Below are 23,701 nucleotides of genomic sequence, written 5' to 3'. Positions count from 1 at the left end.
ATTTAATTAGCTGAACCTTCTTGAGAGGCTCCTTCTGGGGCTTGGATGTGAAGCCAAGGAGAGGATGAGTCTTTGAGCTCAAGAGGAGAGTGGGCCAGACACAAAAAATTGTGTGTGTGCTGGGAGGGACTATGGAAGAAAGATGAAGAGAGCTCCCATCCCCAGAGCTGTCTTGGATCCTGAGGGTTTTCAGGTCTAGTTCTTGTCCCAATCTCTGAGTATCCTTTAAAAAAATACCTTGCATTAAAAAGGCCTCCACTAACCTGTCTTCCTTACAGCCAAACAAATGGGTGCTGAGCACTTCTTAGCTTCCTTATTGACATTCCTTCCTCTCATCTTTGCCTCCATCTAGTATATTTTACAAGCATTAAAATTACAGGTAGAGCTTAAAGAACAATCTGAACATTTTACTTTTCTAATCTTTAGTCTCCTATGGCTCCCAAGCACAGTGGAGCAAAGTTCTGATTACCCAGCATGGCCTTCAGGCCTAAACACTGTGTGGCACACAGGAAGTGCGCCTAAGCCACTCCCCTTAGAGCCTCATTTCCTACTAGGTTTTTTCACAGTCTCACTGTCTAGTCATATCAAGTGGTTTATTGATTTTCTGCTTTCAGTGGAAAAGTACATACGCAAAGCATACTTGGTATTTTTCAAATGTTAGAGGTAAACATTATGAACATGAGGATATTATTGCTCTCCTCCCCTAGCCTGTAGGGGGTTGGGATGGTCTAATTGGGTCCTAGACCTTTATGAAGTAGATGAAGGTGATGGATAATGGACAGACCTACAGAAGCTAAGCCGGTGGGTTTATAGTAGAAAGAACAGAGAGCTTCTGGTGGAGGAAAAAGTGTAAGAAAAAGGGCAAAGGAAATGCACGTGCATAGGTGGGGCTGGGAGGACGTTTGGAAGCCTTAGTGTGTGGAGCAGCTGCCGTGCGTGGCCCTTCATGTGGGAGGTTTGGAGAGAAGCTACGCGTGGGTAGTATGAAGCTTTGGGGGGTGATGTAAATGCAGCGCACCCCACACCCTGCCTTGGCATTTTCTGGAACACGACATTAAAGGTTTGTTTTTAGTTATTCTTTACTTGACAGACTGATATCCCAGACATCCCAGGCTACTACTGGTTATACAATTATACTATTATTTTCACAACCCTGTTTATCTTGCTCTTAACAATTTGTAGTTCCCTTCTCTTCTTTATCACCAGTTATCCAAATTCTTCTTCTCTTCAAGGCTATTTAGATGGCAGCCCCCTCCCGAAACCCTCCTTTGATTACCACGTCAAAATGAATAGATTCTCCCTTGACTCTCCCTGGCCACCTTCCTTTGCCTTGATTACAGCAGCTATCCCCCTCTACTTTGTCTCCAGTCTGTCTCGGCACTAAACTGCAAGCTTTTCAAGGGCAGAAACTGTTGTGATCATATTTGCAATTCCTACGAGGCTGTGGCGGTTATTTTACATGCTGACTACACTGGGTGCCGGGACATTTTGTCAGATATTTTGGGGTGTCTCTGCAAGGAGGTTTCTGGATGAGATTGTATTTGAATGAGTAAGTGGAGTGAAGCAGATTGATACCCCTCCTTCTAATGGAAGCCTTAGAGATGGGGCCACCTGGGGCGTGAGGGGACTTCTCAGCCCCTAGAACTGTGAGAGAATACATTTCTGTTGTTTAAACCACCAGGCCTACGGTGTTTTGTTATGACAGCCTGAGAAGACTAAGACAAGTACCTAGTGCTGTGCTTCTACAGAGGAAGATAATATTTGTTGAGTAAATGAATGAATGAATGGGAGCCAGTAGGAATCAAAGGACTGTATAATGGTTCTATCCAGAAATGATAGTAGGAGGGAGGAACATTTGGCAGGATTACCACATCTAAATTTGGGGGAAATGTGAGCCAGTGAAAAAGAAGTCAAAATACCCAGAGATTCTCAGTAAAAGCATGGAGCAAATATAACTACATTAGAGCAAGGGTATATTTGATTGTGGTTTATAAAGTGCCATTAAAGTTGATTTGAAAAAATTACTTTTCAGGAAAAAGACATAATTAGCTCAGTTTATGGAGAGAATGAAATAGCAATGGCATATCTTAGTTTGGTAATTGTGCTACTGAATTAATTGTAATGTGTTGGCCTGGAGCCCGCAGGTGGAGGGTCTGTTGAAATACCTCTTGGAGAACTTAATGAGTAAAAGTAGGCAGCTATGCAGTGCCCCAGAGACCCGCTGCAGGCTCTGGTCTAGACTGCTGCAGGTCACAATAAAGATGTGGCACATGGAATGCATGTAACATTGACTAAATCCCACCTTCCCTGTATCAAAAAAAGAGGAGGAATAAAGGCCAGTGAGATCTAACAAAACCCAAGGACCAAGCCATTGCTTTGTACCCAGAAAGCAGTCAATGAGTACTTATTAGCTGAATAAATGATGATTAAAAGTGATAAAATAAAATTTAATTGTGCAAGCAATAGCATATATGTCATTATAGCTTCTCACAAAAAGAAATCTGTATACAGACTTGCAAGCAGATATTGGCTCAAGGGGCTGTGTTCTAGGAAGCACAGACTGGTCTGAGGTCTCTTAACCGTCAGGGGCTCTCATGTGACTCGATGAGCCAAAGGGCTCTAGGACATGAGTTAAAAGCAGCTATCTATTAATAGAGACTTCTGTTCCTTTAAATGAGCAGAGATTTTAAGGATGCCATTGGCCTCTAAGATTCCATCAAACACCTTTAAAGTTGGAAGGCCCAATCCCTTACTGAAAATGAATTCTCTAGCTTGTGAGAGCTATTCCCTTCACGGCTCTGGTCTGTGGGGGAAAGAGGAGCTGGAAAGGAGAGCAAGTAAAATCGGAGTCGTTCTCTGTTCACCCAGGGCAGGCGCTATTCCGTTGCCCTCTGACGTAGCAGCAGGATCTCTTGGAAAGTGAGGTTACAGGTAACATGGGGCAAGGATTCTTTACAGAAACTATGAGTCTGGGATGCCCAACACCACTGGATGAACCTGGAAAATTAACTTTTCTTTGAAATGACTCGGTAAGACGAGTTCTACAGATTTCAGGAGCATAGAGAGCATACTAGAAGCCTTCAGCAGACGGTCACTCAGAATCTGCTGGAACAAGCTGTCCGGATGGGCACCAGAGCACATGGCTCAAAGGTGGAAACATAGGCCTCAGCCTGCCCCAGTGGGGCCGGGGTGGCCCCTGTGAGTGCCATCTTGCCAGAGAAGGGGCAGGGTTGGTGGTAGTAGCTGCGTCTGTGAGAAGAAATGAGAAAGGCTGCTGGGCCAGGCTAGATACAGGAGCAAGGTGGGGAAGGAGCAGCAGAGCACACTGTCTGAGAACAAGGCATAGGTGTCAGGCTGTCTGGGTTCAAGTCCCAGCTCTGCCATTAACTGGACATGTGACCTTGGGGAAGTTTTCCAACTTCTTCAGTCTATAGCTTTTTCACCTATGAAATGGGGATGTTTAATAATAGTAGTTCCCTCAGAGGGTCCCTGAGTGGTCTATAGGATACAACACAGGTAAAGGGCTTAATATAGTACCTGACTTGCCACATGCCAAACCTTCAATCAATAGTATTGGTAACCACTAACTAGAATCATTTAGAAAGATTGCAGATCAGAGCACCAGGAGGAAAGAAACAATTTATAACTGCTTTACTTATAGTGACTCAGTGTAAGCCTGATAAGAACCCTGGGAGGTAAGAATTATCAACATTCCTTTTGTGAATGAGGATAAAGAGGCTCCATGGGATTAAATGGCTTTCCTAAAGCCCTTTATCTAGCAAACGGTGGAGCAGTGAACTCAGGCGTATCTGGTACTAATCCTGTGCTTTTTTATCCTGTTTTGCAGACATCTACAGCTAGACTGAGATATGTAGAGAGCCTACCCACTAAAACAGTGTCCCTCACCTCACATAAAAATAAAAACAATTAAAAACTGTAAAGTAAGTGTAAGAAAGGCCAATAGCTGGTTTTTTCTCAGATGACTACAATTTTTAAAAATATTATTTTTTTCCAAACATTTTGCACAGTGCTCCTGTTTCGGTGGCATAAACATATGCCTGTTTGGCTTTCTGAGGGGACTGTGACTTTTACCCAGTGTCCAGAGATGGACAATTTCTTGGGAGGCTGTGTCCTGTGGCTTCCTGCTCACGCCTCCCTGACTTCAGAGGAGGCTTGGCCTGGTGTGGGCAGGAAATTATACAAGTTTTAGGAGGTGCTATATGAATGCATTAATAACAGCAAGTTATTAATAGCACTGATGCCATCAATAAAAGTGTCAGTGGTGGCCATGTAGCACACACACGTGTCTGGCACTTTACACTTTGTCATTTAATACCCACAGCTCCTCTGACTTCTTTACTCGTGAGGACACTGTTTCTGGGAAGTTAAGTTATACCCCAGTGGGCACATCCAGTTAGTATCGGACCAGAGACAGGAACAGCTCTGTCTGACTCCTTCCCTCTCCCACTACTCGGAGCTGTTCACAGTCATCCAGTGAGTGACTGATAGCACTGGGGCCAGATCGGGTCAGGGCCTTTCCACTGCATCGCCCTCCTCTTCAAGGGTCATCCAGGACGTCAGCACACCCACATGGAGGAGCGTGACAGAGAAAAGGCAGCTGAAACTATAAAACTGAGGTTATGAAGTGACAGCTTTGGCCGCAGACTAGGTTAAAATAGACGTGGTGGCCTGTGGCAGACAGCTCAAGGGAAGCAGAGCAAAACACTTGCCCGCAGAAGACAGCTGCTGGCCCAGCTCACTCTGTCTTAATTAACGTGCCATCCATAATAGATGCTTTTGAGACCGAAAAGGAACGAGAAGACTGTTCCTTGCAACTGACATCAGTTAGCTGACATCTGTGCCGCAGTGGCCTCTGTTTCCTACATGGAGCAACAGCCACAGCCAGCGTTCTCTGTATCTAAGTAAGACCCCTGTGCACAAAGACTGGATGTCCTGCAACGCTTCTGCTGAAGCTTCATCGCGGAGGAGTCAGCCGCCCAGGTCAACTACTGATAGAGCGGCTCGGCCACAGCACTTTACCTGTGATCCCAGAATTTCTACAGCACTCAGAACACTCTGATGAACATTCCGTTTGATTCTCTCAACTACCTGGTGATACAGTGTTTCCTCCATAAATGAGGAAACCGAGGCCCGCAGAGTGGAGTGACTAATGCGAGGAGAATACAGTCCATACGCAGGAGCACCAGCACTCTGCTCTGAGGCTTTCTGGACCCACTGCCTGTGCTCTTTGGCTCCTGCCACACCGAGCGACCGCGGACTTACTGGTGAGAGGGGGATGGACTGTGGTCATGCAAGAAGTCACACACCTGAAATGCCAAAGCCGATGATGAGTGCAATTGCTCCAGCCGAAATAATGATGATGCTAATGACGCTGTGGAGACACAGAGAAACAGGAAATTACTTTATTCCACTGGACCCGGTGATTTCCAGCCTGGGCTCATACGTGTCATTGGTAAGAGGTGCTACATGAAGCACCTCAACTTTCTTTTCAACATAGGCCATTGCCTAGAAGCAGCCACCTCATACAGGAATCAACGATTCTACCCCCGCCTCCTGGGGCACCGAGGCAGGCTGGAGGAGCCACCCTTTCATTTGACTCTGTGTTTTGCTTTACTTTCCTGCTTCCAGATCAGGCAGGACCACACACAGAGACTATTGGGGCAAAACTATTGAGATCTCTGTACTGCCCGGTGCCCCTTCAGGGACACTGCCTCCATACGCAGCCCACCCTGAGGGTGACTACCCACCTCTCGTATATCATTAACCTACCTGTGTGGTCTCCTCGCACAGACCTTAAACTCCACTAAGGACAATGGTCACACAATGGTCGTGTTTCCTCTGTACCCATTCATTCCCAGTCCACTGTACCCCATAGGTCCTCAACAGGAGTTTATTTTTTCTTATTAGAAAGGTAATATATATTTATTACATAAAGTTTAGACAATACAAATAAGCAAATATTCCATCAACCAGACATAACCACCGTTAAAGTCTTAACATGTATCCTACTAGTTTTCAATGAACAGATTAACTAATGACATTAGGGAAATAAACGAGGAAGTATCATTTACGTGTCCCGAGTGCTAGAATCATGTGGCAGCCATGTCTGAGGCACCACCTATGGACTGTATCATTTATCCATGTGATGACCTTCTGAGGCAAACTAAGTTATTGTCCCTGTTTTTCAGATGAGAAAATGACGAGGAGGCTAAGCTCCTTCCCTAAACTCACACAGTCGGGATCGGGCAGAGCTGGGGTTAGAATCCGTCTCTGGAATCTGCACTTGACCACTTCCACTGCTGCCTCCCAAGGGAGGGGTGCTCTCTAGGGGGCTGTGTCGCTCCTCTCTGTCGGGGGGAGTCCCAGGAAGTCCCGGGGATGCCAGCTTTAGCTTGTGAGAGTGACTACGGCAGAGCGGAAGGTGCAGGTCCGAGTTGGCAGAGCAGCTCCCGGGAAGCTCGCCCACGGCTGCCTGCCCTGGTGCACAAGTCCTCAGGCCGGTGTCCTCGGCCACACTGTCTCGTTGTTGGCAGGCCACACACTGCCCACACCCACACTGATGTTACTCAATAGGCAGGACAAGAGAAAGGCACAGGGAGGCAAAGAGCGATGCTATAGAGAGAGAGAAAAGCGCGAGCATTTTACTTTCTGCCCCGAATAGGTTCTTTGTGCCCGGCTCCGTGGGCTCAGGGACAGTCCCACTAGAGGCAAGCAAAGACTCACAGGGAGCAGTTTGAGTCAACGGTTCCCCTGGAGGCCACGCCTCACGAGGTGCAGCCATAGGGACAGCAACTGAATTACAGAAAGAATCTTTTAATAATAGGGCAGCCGCAGTTGATTCCAAGAGACCACATGTGACCACTTCTCTATTTACTCACCTCACTGCAGCCTCAGTTCTTACTGGTCTGAGCGTGTGGGAACAGCTAGACAGACTCCTAGCACGAGGCACTCTCCGGCTCTCTCAGAGCACTGGGTCAGACGGCAGGTTTGCCTTTGTGACCCAGGGACTCACTCACCTGTGGGGGGATCGCTTCAACTCTGAGACTCAGTGTCTTTATCTTTAAGATGGGAGTGAGAATAATTCCTACCTTACCTGCTATAAAGGATTGAAGTGTGTCCCCTCAAAATTTATATTTTAATGTCCTAACCCCCAGTACCTCAAAAAGTGACTTTAGGTTTGCTGCCAAAGATTGCCGGCAAGCCCCCAGCAGCCAGGGGACAGGCGTGGGACAGGTTCTCCCTCACGGCCCTGAGACCAAGCCAGGCCTGCTGACCCCAGGGCTGCTCGTCTCCAGAATTCTGTGGTTCCAGCCCCCCAGGCTGTGCCGCTTTGTTACAGCAGCCCCAGGAAATCTGATACACAAGGGCCATTTTAAAATCAATTGAATTATTTCACAATAATATTGCATAATCCATAAAGGGCTATTTGTATATTGCTTTTTACTATTAAAAATCTTAGTTGCATCTATGTGCTATAACATTTATTAGTAAAAGCTAATGACTTAAACCTGGAGGATAATCCGACCGGTAATAAAAATATCACAGTGTTTTGATACATTAGAATAGCAAGTACCAGCCTTGGTGCTAAGTGTTCCATGTGCATTTGCACATCTGCTGGAACTATCAAGTCCCGTTACCCTCTTCTCTCATATCCTTCCACTGCTCCCGCTCACCAGCATTATTACAACACTCTCCTCTCAGTCCCCTTGCTTCCAGTCTGGACCACCAACCCGCTGCTGTTCACACTGCCAGAATCAGTGGTGGTTTCAGAGTTTCTACAAAACAGTGGCTTAGGGGGGAGGACGTGGTTGAAAGTGGGAATGAGGGGATCACCAAGGCAGCGCAATGCTGTGATCGCAAGCATGCTTTCGGGACCCAGCCTGCAGAGGTGCAAGTGCCAGCACCAGCGCTTACTAACTGTGTGACCTCAACTTCCCATCTCATGAAGAACGAGTTAACACATTTTCAAAAATCACTGAGAATAGTGTGTGACATGTAGGAAGCTTCAATGATTATTAGCTACTCTCACTCTTGTTTTTCTGCTGTGCTTATATAACAAGCACATGCTTCTAACTTAGAGTGTATGTTTCCTTGGTGGTACTGATGTGTGTTGCTGTGGCTACTGAGCTATTGGCACGAATGGTTACAAAGCTGATTGTAGCCATCCTCATAATAGTCCCAAAACTTCCAGTGCCTTTCTGTTGTCCTCATGATAGGAATCTACTCTGCGATATAGGGCACAGGGCCTTTCAAAGGGGCTCTTGTCCTGTCTCCAGCCTCGTGTCTCCCACACTTCCCCTGGGACCCTGCACTCCAGCCACATTGAAGCATCATAGATCCCACCCCAGCACAGATACGCTGCCCCTACCCCTCTGAGTCAGGAGCTGGACAGCAAAGTCTGCGAACAGATGCCCATACGCTCACCTATAGGACCTGGACCATGGACAGTGGGTGTTTCAGTCAGAGCAGCGAGCCCGTCTCCCTCACCTCCTGGCCCACATGCTCCCTCTTCACAGGCCAGGTCCCTCTCTAAGCAGGAGTCACCTTGAGGCTTGTTCTGAACTGGTGTTCCCTCAGAAAACAGCTCAACTTCCAGAGCCTTGGATGGTGAAGCAGGAACTTCAAGAGCAGCCAAATTAAATAACTCCTGTCTGCTGCGTATTAATTATTTACAAAGATGAATAAGATATTCCATATAAGATGTTCTTACGTTGCTTTTTGGTTTTTACTTCTCCAGCATAATTTCCAATAACTATGGTACAGCAACATTTTAATGTAAAACTATGTCTTGTAACCACTGCATTGGAATTCACAGAGCACAGTTGTTACTCCTTGCAGAAGGGCCTGGATGCAAGCCAGTGCTTCTGGGGGATTTGTTCAGTTAGCAAATGTTTATTAAGTACTTACTATGAGGAAGACACTGGGCTGGGCAAAATGGAGGAAATACAGAGAAGAAATACCTGCCCTCAAGGATGACAGTGTAATTGAAGTCACACACACACATATATGCACAGAAAGCACATGAAGACATGCACGCACATGCACACACATGCTATTCTAACAACACAAGACGGAATGTGGTCGGCGCTTCAGTAAGGAGAGGAGCAAATTCTCACAGGAATTCTAGGTTGGTAGCAAGAATTTAAATCTGAGAGAATTAAGGAGACTCAAAGTGCATTTCCATGAACATGTTTCAAAGAAAGTAAAGAGAGAGGCTTTATTTGGGAATATATTTAGTTAAGTCATGGTGCTACACACCCTCTCTCCAGAGCTGAAACAGAGAAAAGTGGCTATTTCTGCTACACTGGACAGGGCCGGGACTAAGCATCACACGTTAGTGCTCTGGACTGGGGAAAGCTGCTTTCTGCTTTGAGTTCTGGAGCCAGAGAACTCAAAGCCATCCAGGGAGGGGCCAGCCCACAGCCTGGGCCTCAGCCACACCCACCCAAACCACCCACATGTGGCCTTGCTTTCTTCCTTATCTGTCTGTGCTTTTGCTGTGGCTGCCTTCTGCAGCACTGGACAGAAGTTAGGCATTTCTGTTAAGAGATGATATGTTGTGCTCCTGAAAAATGTCAGGTAACAGGGCTTGTGAGGAAAAGGAAGGTTAAGGACAGACCACTGTGTCACAAGTCTCTAACAGAAACAATATTTGGCACCTCGGGAGATAATTGGATGGCCGAAGCAGGCAGCTCAGAAGGGCCAGAAGCTGCTTTGTGGGATATTGCAAATGTGCAGAAATGATGGAACAGCAACTGCATCGGTAGGGTGCTGGTGAGGCTGCCGGGAAGGGGGGTGCAGAAGGCAGCACAGCCTGGGATGTGCAAGGCCGGGGTGTGCTGCTCTTCAGAGAGCTCTCCAAACGCAGGTGTCCACTTAAAATTTAAAGAAAAAAAGGACTGAAAGCCACAGCGAACCCTTCCCACTGAAGCTGCCGCTCTCCTCCGCTGCCTCAGCTCCCCTCGTCCTGGGAAAGTGTGTGTGAATGAATGAACACGGCTTCCGCGGTAGAACTGTCAGTATTCCCCTTTTTCCCAGCCATGTGTGCGCTAATCGGTGCTGTAGGAGCGCATACGGCCGCAGACAGACTGCGCTGCTGAATTCCTAGAAGTAAACTAGACAGAGATTCCTATCTTTTACTGACACACTTTCAATGTATCGGAGGGCCAGGAAGGTGATAGAACGAAAAACGCTAATTCCTATCAGGCACGTTCTGTGTGCCCATGTGATACATAGAGTGCCTCGTCCATCCCTCATGACAATGCTGTGAGGTAAGAAGTGTCGCTGTCACTGTCTATTTATAGGTGAGGAAACTGCGACTTTGCTTAAGGGACCGACCAGGATCTCACAGCTAAAAAGTGGAGAGCCAGTCTCAAACCCAGCAGTCCAATTCGCCAGCCTGCGCTCCTAAGATCCATCCTTCTAGAAAAAGTCCCGCATGGCAGGCAGGAGGCGACAAATTCAGACGGCTCCCCTTGTCGCCACCCCTGCGTATGTCCTGTGGCTGCACTTCAGAAAAGGAGGGCTTTCCGGGTCCGCTCCAGGATGAAGCACACTCATTCTGGAAGACTTAAGGCGCTCATTGTTTCACGCAGACATTAATGGCTTTTAGTTTCTGCCTCCATCTCAAACACTGGCAGTTCCTTGTAGATCAGCTGACTTCCACTTGTGTAACTGGCAAATGAGTAAAGCTCCAAAAGCTAGATTGTTAGTGATCAGGTGATGAATCTGAATGAATTCTACTTTTAAAGTGAATATAGCATGCAGAATATTTGAGTAAATCAAGTCAGTGTTTGAATAAATTGAACATGTTACTTTGCTCATAAACTAACAAAGTGACCAGGTTTGTAATGGAATGCTGAAACTGAAGACATTTATTTAAGCCTATCCAAAAAGTTTCTCTCTATATATTTTTCCCTGTAGAAGGAGAAAAAGAATTATTTTTAAACGCTATGTGGAAAAGAGCGTGTGTTCTGTAACCCCTTTTTTAGATATTGATCAGTATGGGCTTTAGGTTTGTGAGAAGCTTAGATCATTGTCTACTCATTCTTCCCCTGAAGAATCCACAGTGTAGAGGATGTCTTGCCATCTCTACGTTCCTCTCCTTTACCTCTTTTTACTGGTAAAATCAAGGCCAGCTTTGGCCGGGGAACAGAGAGCATCAAAACTAGTGACTGGAGGGTCAGAAAGAAACTGACAGGGAGGGGGGCTGCTCCACAGAGCCGAGGAGTGTGTAGGGGAGAGAGGGCCTCCTTCCCGGGCAGCCCTGCTCTGCCCACATTGCTTTAATGCCAGTGGACCCCATGGCTTTGTGTGTGGGAAAGGGAATGCCTTTGAGTGTCAGGCTGAGGCATCCTCTGTTCTTTCAAGCTGCCACTAAGGACGGTGACCCAGTACAGTGGCGGTCCTTCCAGGAGACGTGCCCAGCAAATAGAGTTTATCTTGCATGACAACTTCTTTTGAATGATCGAGGGTGGTGGCCCGGAGTATTGTGTCGGAAGGGCTACAGGCCTGCCTCTGGCTCAGCAGGAGAGAGTGCCAGCCCTGCCCGGTGATTTCTGAGTGTGCAGGCCCTGTGCGTGCCGGCCCTGGGCTGGCAGCAACACGTGAAAGGGGCTTTCACTGACCACCACTACAAACTGCCCGAGTCGTAGGCTAATTCAATAGCAAAGTATTGACAGTGCCATAGCAAGTGAGCTGACGCTCCTCTGTGCAGGTTTCTGGCCCGTACTTTAAGAACAGCACTGATTAACATGTGCATTTCAAAGAGGGCTTCTGCAGCTCCGCACTGTTGAGCTTGCAGGTCAGATAATTTGCTGTTGGGCATTGTAGGATGTTCGGCAGCCTCCCTGGCCTCTACCTTCTAGGTACCACTAGCGCTTGCCCCTCTTGTGACAATCTATAATGTCTCCAGACACCTCACCTGGTTGAGCAGCATTGATGTAGGAGAAGTAGGACTAGGGTGGCAACATGATGGAAAGATATGTCTTTTGAAGACTAGCTGAAGAAACTGAGGAAGCTTATGATTTAGAGAAGTCCAAATGTAGCAATGATTATTTCAAAATCTGAAAGGTGCCACAGGGGCCTCTTGTTCTGCACTCTGGAAGAAAGGAGGCCAGACGGCAAAAGCTTAGGACATTAGTACACACAGAGCTTCCCAGAAGAGCTCCCGGCACTTGCCCGAGACCACGGAGTTTCATTCCCTGATGGGGTGTGTGTGCGTGCAAACAAGGGCTGAGGAAACATGTAGGGAGAGATGTGGGCAGGGAAGAGTTGCTGGCACCAGCTAAGGGTTGGAGTGATTTTGAGAGTCCCTTTCAAATACAGTTCACTATATGGTTCTGTAATTTGATTTTCCCCGGGACTTGCTCTGGCCTTGCCCTTGCCACAGTCAGGCATTAGGATTTGCTTCCTAAAACCTCGGTTAATAACCTAAGGGCAGCTGATACTGACTGGCTGCATGACCTTGTTTACTCCACTGAATCCTCACAACAACCCCAGGAGGCAGATGCTGTTATCTTTGCTTTATGGATGGGGAAGCTGAGGCCGAATGTTCAGCCACTTATCCAAGGGCTCACCCCCAGAGAAAGTACAGCAGGATGAGCCTCGGGTCCGAGACTCCCTCATCCGTGGCTTTGATGATTATACTGTATTTTCTATGAATCCAAAGTCCTGTAATTCCAGGATTGAGATCAGTTTGCAGGCTCATGCTCTGTACAAGTGGAACCTGTGGCGGGACAACCTGTCCCCTTTGACAGTGATTGAAGAAGTCCATCTCTGGCAGGAGGTGTCTTTGTCTGAGACTCTGGAAGGGGAATCTCAGCTGGGAAAAAACAGAGTTAATAAGTAGATACCTTTCCCTAAACAATGTCTGAGTTTGCAGCAAAGCCAGTCTATTCTGTTCTTGAGCCTGCTCTGTTTATAACTGCCTTGATTGCCCGTCAAGTGCACATGAGTTTTCATCAGCCGTGTGCACCCTGTATTCCAGGGGCATAAACAAAACGGAACAAACACCAATACAAGGTTGGTTACTAGTCTTTTTCTTAATTGTACTTGTATCTCCCCTTCCTCCTTATTCTCACTGCAGAGAAAAGGCATTTCCAGAAGATTCCTTCTGCGGTATAACACCCCATGGCATTTAACAACAAACACACTTTTAGACCCCTATGACCCTCCCACAAAGTGTCTGTACTGGCGGAAGGGCCAGGTATCCCCTAAGCTGTTTGTGTGGTCTGGACTGAAACAGCCTAATTATAAGTCTTTTGAACTGGAGCTTTGGAGAGATTTCCAGGGGTGCTCCCAGCACCTGGAGGGAGGTTTGGCTGCTAATAAGCACTTCCCTTTCATGACTGGCTGTTGTTGTCTGGGCTGCATCTCACACAGCTCCCTTCCACCTGTCCTAGCACCTTGCTCCCTCACCCTTCACCCCCCTCCTCCTCTGGCCAGCAGGAGCACTGCTCAGGGACAGCCTGGTCATTTCTGGAATGGACGGTACAAAGAGAAGGCACTGCTCTCCCCACCCCAACCTGCCAACCTGGCATTCTGTTCCTAATGAAGCCTCAGTGGGAGCGGGGGCCTTGCAAGATCGAGGAAGGTGCAATTTGCCCTACACCTGTGTCCAAATATGCCTGTCTCCACAGGACTGTGGTCAGGGTCCAGAGAAACAAACTGTGCTTCGTCAAGTGTAAACATGAGCTATTATTTTGACTTATAAATGTTAATGCTTACTTTTACCCCTTCTAACTATCCCAAATTTAAATGACTTCTTGCTGCTTATAGATTAAAATTCAAACTAAGCCTAGAATTTGAGACCATTCCCAGATATCACAAGCTATCTACCTAATGCTTCTGCAGCCCTGTATTCTGGTCAGATTGGTCTGTGTTGTCCCCTCTCACTCTCTGCCTAGAGTAGCCTTCCACCTCCTCTCTGACCATCAAAAGCGGGCCCCATTCAAAGCCTACCTAGGCTCCAACTTGCCTCTGATACTTTTCCTGAAGCCCCATTCTAGATCATACTCCCTTTGTCTTTCATTAATGGATTCAAGGGAGTGAGGCAGGAAGGTGAATCTCAGAAGGCTGGGCTCCACCGAGAGAGGAGGAGAGCCAGGCACTGGGATTTGGGATGGGAGCTGAGAGGCAGGAGCTGGAACCAGGAGCTCTGATGGGGAAGGACAGGCAGGCTCTCTCTGGGGAAAGTGCATTTCCGCTCACTCTTCCTCCTCATCAGTCACTGTGATCTGGGCCTCAGGCAGACAAAGAGCTCCAATGATCTATAATCTAGATTACCTGTACAACACCCTAAAGCCACAGCGACTGGCTTTTCATCCTTTTTGAGGCTACAGAAGACAAGCGCTGTCACTGAAGACATTCACAGATGTGCTTGAGCTGCCTGCTCTCAAAAAGCCTAGCCCTGGGTTCAGTTCATTGTTTATTCATTAATAAAGCCGGAAACAAGTACACCTGTCGCCCTCAGAGCTTTTCCCAACCAAAGCACACATAGCCGTCTCAGGCAGCGAGGTGCCGTGTGTTCTGAAATGGGATACATTGTCCTGTTTGTATGCTCCCAGGCCCCTGCCATTCACTCTCTTCACTTCAGTAGCACCAGAAAATCTCTCCGGTGAAAAGCAAACCACTGCATCACAAAACCAACGGGGACATGTTTGCAGTCCTCCAAAGTCCTACCAGGAGTTCCACGGCAGATCCTCCCCTGCTGGGATGCACGTTCTCGTCTTTGAGAGGTGGGCACCATTCTGCAGGTGTGTCCAAGTAGAACTTGGGAGGACAGAGGACTGGAAATCAGGCTCCCAGCCCGTCCCTCCACGGCCCTCACCCACTGACCCTGGGGCCATCCTGTGTCCATGACACGCCTTGGCTGCCACACCCAAGAAGGGTTCTGAAATCCAAGGCAGGGGAGAGAGCCCCTGGCCTAAGGTCCACAGTCGTCCTTGAGTTGAACTCCCCTGTGGACCTGTCCATCTGTAACTGACACAAAGAGGTTCCCCTGGCCTTTCTGGAGTCTGCAACCCACTCTGCCCTGGAGTGAGCTTGAACCTGGTGCCTTCTTGTGATTTTACCCTCTGCTGCTTGGCATTTTCCCTCTGGTCCCGCCTGAGTTCCAGAGCCCTGGTTGCAACTTTCTCCCGCAGATTCATGGTTCCCGCATCCCCCCTCAGAGGGACTCCCAGCCTGCTACCGTGTGCAAAAAAGCCCTATTGTGCTCTTCTGCACCCACCCCGACTCCTGTCCTGGACCCTGTGGGCCGCCCTAACCACTGTGGCCCAGAGCCGGGCAGCTACACAGGGACTGGTTACAGAGCTGCTATGAAACAGGGACATCTGTTGTTCTCCCGATGAAGATTCCGGTACAGCCAGACACCATGTGTTAGTAAAAGCTCAAGAGTTAAATCTAAAGTCTTGATTGAGCAAAAAAATTGAAGAATACATACTAATTCTAAAAGTTTAAAGAGTCAGAACACAAATATAAGGAGTTTACATAAATTTCTAATTGCTTTATTCCATTTCTGGCTCAATTCCTGGCCCCCTCCCTCCACGCTCCATCTACCTCAAACTACTTTGGTTCCCTACAGATATCAGGCTGTTTCTTGCTTCTATGCTCTTTGTTTATGCTGTTTTTCCAGTTTTTATAACATGGTAGGAACTTAATAAATTTTTGTTGAATAAATGTTCCACCTTAAAGAATGCTTCCCTCAGAATGTCTAATAAATAGCATTTAAAACTTGCCGAATTAATGAATAAATTAAATATCCATATCATGTTACTAAGGGAAACTAACACATTCTTAACTTTCGAGTAGCCTTTATGGAGAAGCTCTCATTTATCTTTCTCCCTAAAGGAAAATAATCTCTTATGAAATTGTGGTGTGTAACATCTCGCTGACACTGTGAATTATTACACATGCCTTGAAGCATTGGAAGTAGGAGAAGACCCAGTTGGCTGGGGTCAAGAACGAGACCTGGAGGAGGAGTTAATTGATAACAGCTGTGCTTGAGTTCTTGCTCAACTTGGGTCATTTCAGTCATTTCTCTCCACAAATGAGTCTTTTAGAGGCATCCCTCTAAATTAAGAAAAAAGGAACTCTGCAGGGAATGACGATTTAAATTTTTAGCAATAGTGCCTAGAAATAACCTTAAAAGAAATAATGATCTTACTAAAAATGCTTACTAAAAAATTAAGCAACAATATGACTCCAGACACGTAAGAGAGTGCTGAACACAGTGGCTTTCTATGACTTTCAGGGACAAAAGCTTCTGTCTTAAGAGACATTCAGATGATCACAGACAAAGCTAAGGGGCCACACAAGGGGAAGAGTCTGATTGGAGACTCACAGAGGCTAGAGCCCCTACCCTCTGAAGGATAACAACTTCATTTGATCTTAGTTCTGGGTAAAGAGAAAACCACTCCCCGAGATTTGAGGTCTGAGTGTACAATACCTCCAGTCCTGAAGAACTCCAAGCCAAAAATTAAATTTAAAGGGTTCCCAGTCAGTAAAGTTCAAATAATTTCTGAAGAAATGCACTCTCCACCCAGGCCTCAAAAAATTTCATCAAACTCCCCAAAATAGCCCTGGCTGGTGTGGCTCAGTAGATCGAGAGCAGCCCTGCAAACCAAAGGGTTGCTGGTTCAACTCCCAGTCTAGGGCACATGCCTGGGTTTCAGCCCCCCCCCCCAGTAGGGGGCATGCAAAAGGCAACCACACAATGATGTTTCTCTTGCTCTCTCCTTCCCTTCTCTCTCTAAAAATAAATAAATAAATTAATTAATTTAAAAAATCTAATTAAAAAATAACTTCCCAAAATATAAGCTCATAATAAAGAAAATAACTAAGTACACAAGGAAAAAGGTACCATGAACAGAAGAAACAAGCAACAGATTTGGAAGGAAAACCATCGGATACTGAAGCCATCAGATACAGATTATAAGTTAAGCCTTTTTAATGTGTTAAAGTAAACGAATGAGGGAATAGAAAGTTCAAGCAAAGAATAAAAGACTAAAAAGACTGATCAGATAAAGATCTGAAAAAGAACCAAACAACATCTAAGGAATGAAAAAGAAATAACTGAAATTTAAAACACACTGGACACATTAAGTACTAGATTGAATACAGCTGAAAGAGAGCATTAATTAAGCCAAATAGTCGAAATATTAAAGAGAGGGTAAGACACACAAAGACCAAAATGAGAACTGTTAATATTTATATCTAATCAATAGTCCAGAAAGACAGAATACAGAGCGAGAGTGAGGCAATAAAGGAAAAGAAAAAGACTGTGTATTTTTTAAGTATTAATGAAAGACCCCCAGTCTTCACATCCAGGTATCTCAATGAATCATAAGTAGGGTAAATAAAAAGAAAACCAGAAGACACTTCACAGTGAAACTGAAGAAGAACAAAGCAAAAATCTTAAAAGCAGTGAGAGGAAAAGACAGATTACCTAGAGAGGACTGGCAATTAGACTAATAGCTTACTTTTCAAAGCAACAAGGAAAGCCAGAAAAATGATGGAATTATATCTTCAAAGTGCGAAGAGACGAGGAAATGGGGGATAGAGAGTATGTCTAAGGAACCCAGCGGGTGTCACAGACACTGATGTGATACGGAGAGAATACGGCCCCTACCACGAAGGCTTCGTGCCCAGTAGACTACTAGATGATGCTATAAAAGACTTAAAAGTGATGCCCTAGCTGGTGTGGCTCAGTGGACTGAGCACTGGCCTGCGAACCAAAGGGTCACCAGTTCAATTCCCAGCCAGGGCACATGCCTGGTTTGTAGGCCAGGTCCCCAGTAGGGGATCCGTGAGTGGCAACCACACATTGATGTTTCCCTTTCTTTCTCCCTCCCTTCCCCTCTCTCTAAAAATAAATAAAATCTTTTAAAATATTATTGTGGGAGAAAAAGGCAGAAAACTATACTTGAACAACAATTAAAATTTAAAGAAGAATAAAATAAAGTATTATTTTTTAAAAAGTTAAAAGTGAGATGTCTAATTTCACCATAGGGGAGAATGATCCAGAGAATTTGTCTCAGGCATATTAAACAACTTGGAGAAACAAGTTACAGATAAAGTTTTGCTGTCCATGGGTCCAAGCTCTCAGGAACTTCAAGAGACGAACCAAGGAAAGCTTTCCTGGGCCAGCACAGGGTGCCCTGAAGCCCAGGCAGCACTGGGCCATGCTATGTCCCTATGGCCTTGAACAAGCAGGGCTGGCAACCTGTCGTTCCCACCCCCGACCAACAGAGATCAAAGTTAAAGTTCACTGAACTTCAGTGATGTCTACCATCAGGATAACTAGAAAGGCTTTCTATGTTGACTTGTGTCTACCTTTTTGCTTTGTTTTGTGGTTTTGTATTCTTTATACTTTGAATTACATGCCCACTTCCAGGGACTTTTTAGTGCTCAACACGTTGTTTCAGAGCTCAAGGTCAGAAATATTTGAGGGCGGAGGACAGAACTACCCTCTTCACTCGGTGCCTTTCTTCATGATGTGTGTTTAATTTCTGTCAGATATGCCTGGCAAATGCACTTAAAAAGTTAGTTCCCATTCCTGTTACCACCAGGGAAAGGCCCTCATTAGGAGCTAGGGGGAGTGTGGATACAAAGTGGGATTAATGTCAAGGCCAAAGGGATGGAGGGTGGAGTGAGGGGAAGGTCTCCTCCAGAGACACGGAGGCAGATCGTGGTGGGAACTGAGATCCTTACTAGGCCTGGGAGCAGGGCCTCCCCAGTTTTCCGTTGTGGAGACTGAGCAGCTGTGCCTCTGCTTGTCAAGGCACAGGTGAGGAAAGGAGCCAAAGCTGGCGCCCTCACAGCTGCGTGGGCCAGGTCAAATCCTGGCTTAGATGTGAGAAGTTAGGGAAAGAAACTTTGTTAGGTTGGTACACAAAATGTTCCTTAGCACCCTCCCCCTTTCTAGATGTATTTTAGTCCAAACCAAGTCAGAAATGACGTTTCACATTTCAGTCTAATACAGTAGTTCCAGTGGTCACCGGGGCTGAGAAACCCAGGAAAGACTGTGAGGTCCTGGTGCACAGACAGGAGGCCGGAAGAAAGAGGCGAGAATGACGGGATGTGGTCCTTTCCTGTCCGGGCAGTTTTCCTGCTGCCCAGTGACAGCAGCCACACCATCCCAGATGAGGTTTCTGAGGGCGGCCATCGGAGTGGGTAGGAGAGACCCTGGGCAGGGCCGAGGCGGCATTTCCCACGTGAAATGCTGCTCCATGGCTCCTGAATGGCCTCGGTTACGGGGTGCTCTTTCCAAACGTGGGAAGTGTGGCCTGCCAGTGGTCACATGTGTTACTTCCAGGCATGAGAGGTCTGACAGGTGTACTTGGGTTCTAACTATTTGAACTTTCGGGACATTTCAATGGCTTGGTGGGACACCAGGTGAAATTACTGAAATTACACAGTCCTGTGGACTCTGAGGCACACCGCCATGGTACGGCTCTCTCGGTGTGCGCAGTGGTAGCACCTCTCTGGCCAGCGGACGGGACATCTCTAGGGTTCTGGGGCTCAGCAGCGTACACTGGGGTCAAGGCCTTAACTGGCCACAGCTCCCTTCTTCTCTGCCTTAGCAGCATTCGAGGAGCAAGTCCACCACCAGTCTTTTTTAGCATTTTCCTTGCAATTTTATAACATCATGTTTCACATTGGCATTTGGCGTTGGGAGAGTGCAAAGTATTTATCGTAAGGGAGAAGAACAAATTGGGCAGGAGATAGAATACAGAGAATGAGAAGGGCCCCTTCCTCGCCTCTACTTCTCACATCCGGGGCTGTGTCTGTCCACACGTCCTCTGTCCCTTCACTGGTGCCATCAGTCGAGAGCACAGTGACAAGATGACAGGTCTGAGCAGCCCAGGCCCCAGGACAGCCCTGTTTTGACGATACCCTAAGGCAGATTCAGGGAGGATTACCACTTTCACATGTGGCTGCCAGGATTTCTGGGCCTCCTTTCAAACCCTTAAAAAAGGATCCTTTTCCTATTTACTTTAACCAATTATATTGTATCAGCAAGAACTTACAATTTAATTATCTCTCTGGGCACTTGAGTCACCAGGGGACGGTCACTAGCATTTGTTCCAAAGCATGAAGTTCCCGAGAAGCGATTCCATGCCTTCTGCTCCCTGTGTCACTTCGTAAGCCACACAGATGCTTTATTCGTTCACGCACGGCCTTCCTCTGGATAATTTTTGAGGGAGCGCAGCAGCAGTCTGTGTCAGAAGCTGCCTGCGAGTCCCCGTCGTCCCCTGAGCATTTCTGTCACAGCTCTTGTCACATCGTATTGAAGTGATCTGTTTACACATTTGCATCTCCTTTAGTCTGCTCTAAATTTCTGAAGAACAGGGCCTTGTATTTTTTAAATTTTTGTGTAATGGGTTATTAAATTTAAAGTTTGAACTGAAGTTCTGATATACAATAGCTGCTGTATACTAAAGCAAGACACCACAGTGCTATGCAGAATTTCAAAAGGGAATCTTTGACATCCTGTTCCATGATTCTTAGCCACCTCCACCAGATGAAGGATATAAAAACGGGCTCAAAGTAGAGAGAGAAGATTCATAAAGCTATTTCTTTGGAGAACATTTTTTCCTGTACTATGAGGACATATCCCTCCCCCTCCCCAATGCACAAATACAAAGCACAAAGTTGGGGTGTGGTGGGGACACTATGGCCTAGCGCCTAAGCCATGCTTGAGAAATTCAATGTGGTCTAGGTGAGGGAGGGGGAGCACAGAACTGCACTTGGAGTCCACTCCTCTTTATCAGGGAAGGAATATGTGAGCCTGTCCAATGGGCCAGATATCCTAGACCTGCAGTGAGTCCTAACCACAGGACTGCCTGGGAAAGGGACCTGAATGTTGGGTGTCGTGTGTGAAGTGCACCTTCCGGGAACCAGGGGCTGAGGGGACATCCATCAGCTGCAGGAGAGGCGCAGTTTTCATCAGAGGCTTCAGAAGTGTCACCATTCATTTTCCTACTGAGTGCCCTTTAAAAGGGTAGAGGAAGATGAGAATAAAATTTCACCGTTGGTCACGCCAGATCAATATATCTGTCACATTTACTCCCTTAGGTGTTGGACATAGTGCCTGGCTCATCCTAGACATTTGATAAATGCTGAACTGGGTCCATCTGATTCTGGAACATCTTCTACTAAACCAAAATATATTCATGAGGCAGCCCATGTTTTTATTTCAGGGTTATGGCTCCTTAAATTGCTCTTGGGGAAGATTTTGTGTGAACAACTAAAATTAGCAACTAAATATAATATACGTTTAGAAATTAGCTCTTAACTATTATATATAAGTAGTATCTAGCTTCAGAGACATGATCTTATAATGTGTATAAAGCTCAAATATCTTGCAGCTCAGTTTTTGACAATGTCACGGTCAAAGGAATATCAATCCGACTCCCGGCCAAGATGGAGGCATAATTAGATGCACTGTGCCTCCTCACACAAGCAAAAGAAGGACAACAACAAAAACAACCAGAAATACCAGAAAATCAAACTGTATGGAAGTCCAACAACCAAAGAGTTAAAGAAGAAATATTCATCCAGACTGATAGGAGGTGTGGAGATGGGCAGCCAGGCCAGGATGGAGAGGATGCACTGCATGGCAGCAGCTGGACGAGCAGCTGGAGGACCAGACGGTCCCACATTTTCACACAGATAAACCAGGAGGAACAACTGGGGAGCAAGACTGACCATGAAACTGACCAAGACTGACCAGGGTTCGAGCATGGAAAACTAAAGCCTCAAAATTTCTGGCTATGAAAACCTGTGGGAGTTGCAGCAGTGAGAGAAACGTCTAGTCTCACAGAAGAGTCTGTTAATGGGACCCATGGGGTCCTAGAATGTATACAAACCCACCCACCTGGGAATCAGCACCAGAAGGGCCCAATTCGCTTGTGGTAGTGGGGGAAGTGACTAAAAGTGGGGTGAGAGCCAAGTGGCATTGTTTCCTCTTGGACTCCTCTCCCACATACAGTGCCACAGCAACAACATGGGTTGCCCTGCCCTGGAGAATACCTAAGGCTCCACCCCTTACAATGTAACAGGCACACTGAGACAAAGAAATATGGCCCAAATGAAAGAACAGATGAAAACTCAAGAAAAACAACTAAGTGATGAAGAGATAGCCAACCTATCAGATGCAGAGTTTAAACCACTGGTAATTAGGATGCTCACAGAAATGATTGTGTATGGTTTCAGAATAGAGGGAAAACTAAAGGCTATGTAAAGTGAAATAAAGAAAAATATACAGGGAACCAACAGTGAAGGGAAGGAAACCAGGACTCAAATCAACAATTTGGAACAGAGGAAGAAATAAACATTCAACCAGAACAGAATGAAGAAACAAGAATTCAAAACAATCAGGAGAGGCTTAGGAACCTCCAGGACAACTTTAAACATTTCAACAGCCGAATCATAGGGATGCCAGAAGGAGAAGAGGAAGAGCAAGACATTGAAGACTTATTTGAAAAAATAATGGAAAACTTCCCCAACCTGGCAAAGGAAATAGATTTCCAGGAAGTCCAGGAAGTTCGGAGAGTCCCAAGGAAGTTGGACCCAAGGAAGCACATACCAAGGAACATTATAATTACATTACCCATGGTTAAAGATAAGGAGAGAATCTTAAAAACTACAAAAGGAGACAATTACCTACAAAGGAGTTTCCATAAGACTATCTATCAGCTGATTTCTCAAAAGAAACCTTGCAAGAAAGAAGGGCCTGGAAAGAAGTATTCAAAGTCATGAAAAGCAAGGACCTACATCTGAGATTACTTTATCCAGCAAAGCTATCATGCAGAATGGAAAGGCAGATAAAGTACTTCCCAGATAAGGTAAAGTTAAATATGTTCCTCATCAGCAAGCCCTTATTATATTAAATGTTAAAGGGACTTAACTAAGAAAAATATGATCAAAACTGTGAGTAGTAAAATGACAACAAACTCACGATGAACAATAACTGAACAAAACCAAACCAAAACAAAGCCCCAAACAAAAATGAACTAAGCAAACAACTAGAACAGGAACAGAATCACAGAAATGGAGATCACATGGAGGGTTATCAGCAGGGAGGAGGATGGGGGAGAATGGGGTTAAAGATATATGGAATAAGAAGCATAAATTGTAGGTACAGAATAGACAGGGAGAGGTTAAGAATGGCATAGAAAATGGAGAAGCCAAAGAACTTATATGTACGACCCATGGACATGAACTAAGGAGGGGTGGGGAATGCAGGTGGGAGGGGGGTGCAAGGTGGAGAGAAAAAAGAGGAGAAAAAAATGGGGCAACTGTAATAGCATAATCAATAAAATATACTTTAAAAACAGAAATGTCAATCCAACAGAAAATTTTAAGTAAAACCAATGGATATCTAGGAAAACTTCACAACTTTTAAAAAAACTCTTTCCCAACTTCTCTACTTCTTATTAACTCCCCAAACTTTCTCCTTCTTGCAATTTCCTCAAAATTCTCTCAGAAACCCACTCGCTAGTCTCTTCTCCCTCACACCCAGAAATCTACTGTCAAAACCAACTGCCCTCTCTTCTTTCTCTTACACCCCTCCAGTCGCATTTGCATGGTTTACTCCGCTGAATTCGTAATTGTGAATTGGAGGGTGGAGAGACTTAGCAGAAACCACGAAGATTTTCCCTATGAGTTTGGT

The 23,701-nt window shown here is 46.0% G+C and overlaps 1 protein-coding gene across 1 annotated transcript in view; it reads right to left on the bottom strand.

The window, feature by feature from the left end:
* Positions 1-23,701, bottom strand: part of VTCN1 (V-set domain containing T cell activation inhibitor 1) — a 46,100-nt gene that overhangs the window by 10,316 nt on the left and 12,083 nt on the right. Inside the window, exon 2 of the mRNA XM_037135098.2 lies at positions 5,328-5,392. Coding sequence (XP_036990993.2) covers positions 5,328-5,392 — 65 coding nt within the window. The remainder of the gene's footprint in view (positions 1-5,327; positions 5,393-23,701) is intronic.

This window comes from Artibeus jamaicensis, unplaced genomic scaffold (genome assembly GCF_021234435.1).
Source record: "Artibeus jamaicensis isolate MK-2021 breed Jamaican fruit bat unplaced genomic scaffold, CSHL_Jam_final scaffold_1689, whole genome shotgun sequence".
Lineage (NCBI taxonomy): Eukaryota > Metazoa > Chordata > Mammalia > Chiroptera > Phyllostomidae > Artibeus > Artibeus jamaicensis.
Note: the sequence above shows the minus strand (reverse complement) of the source record. Positions and strands in the feature narration are given on the sequence as shown.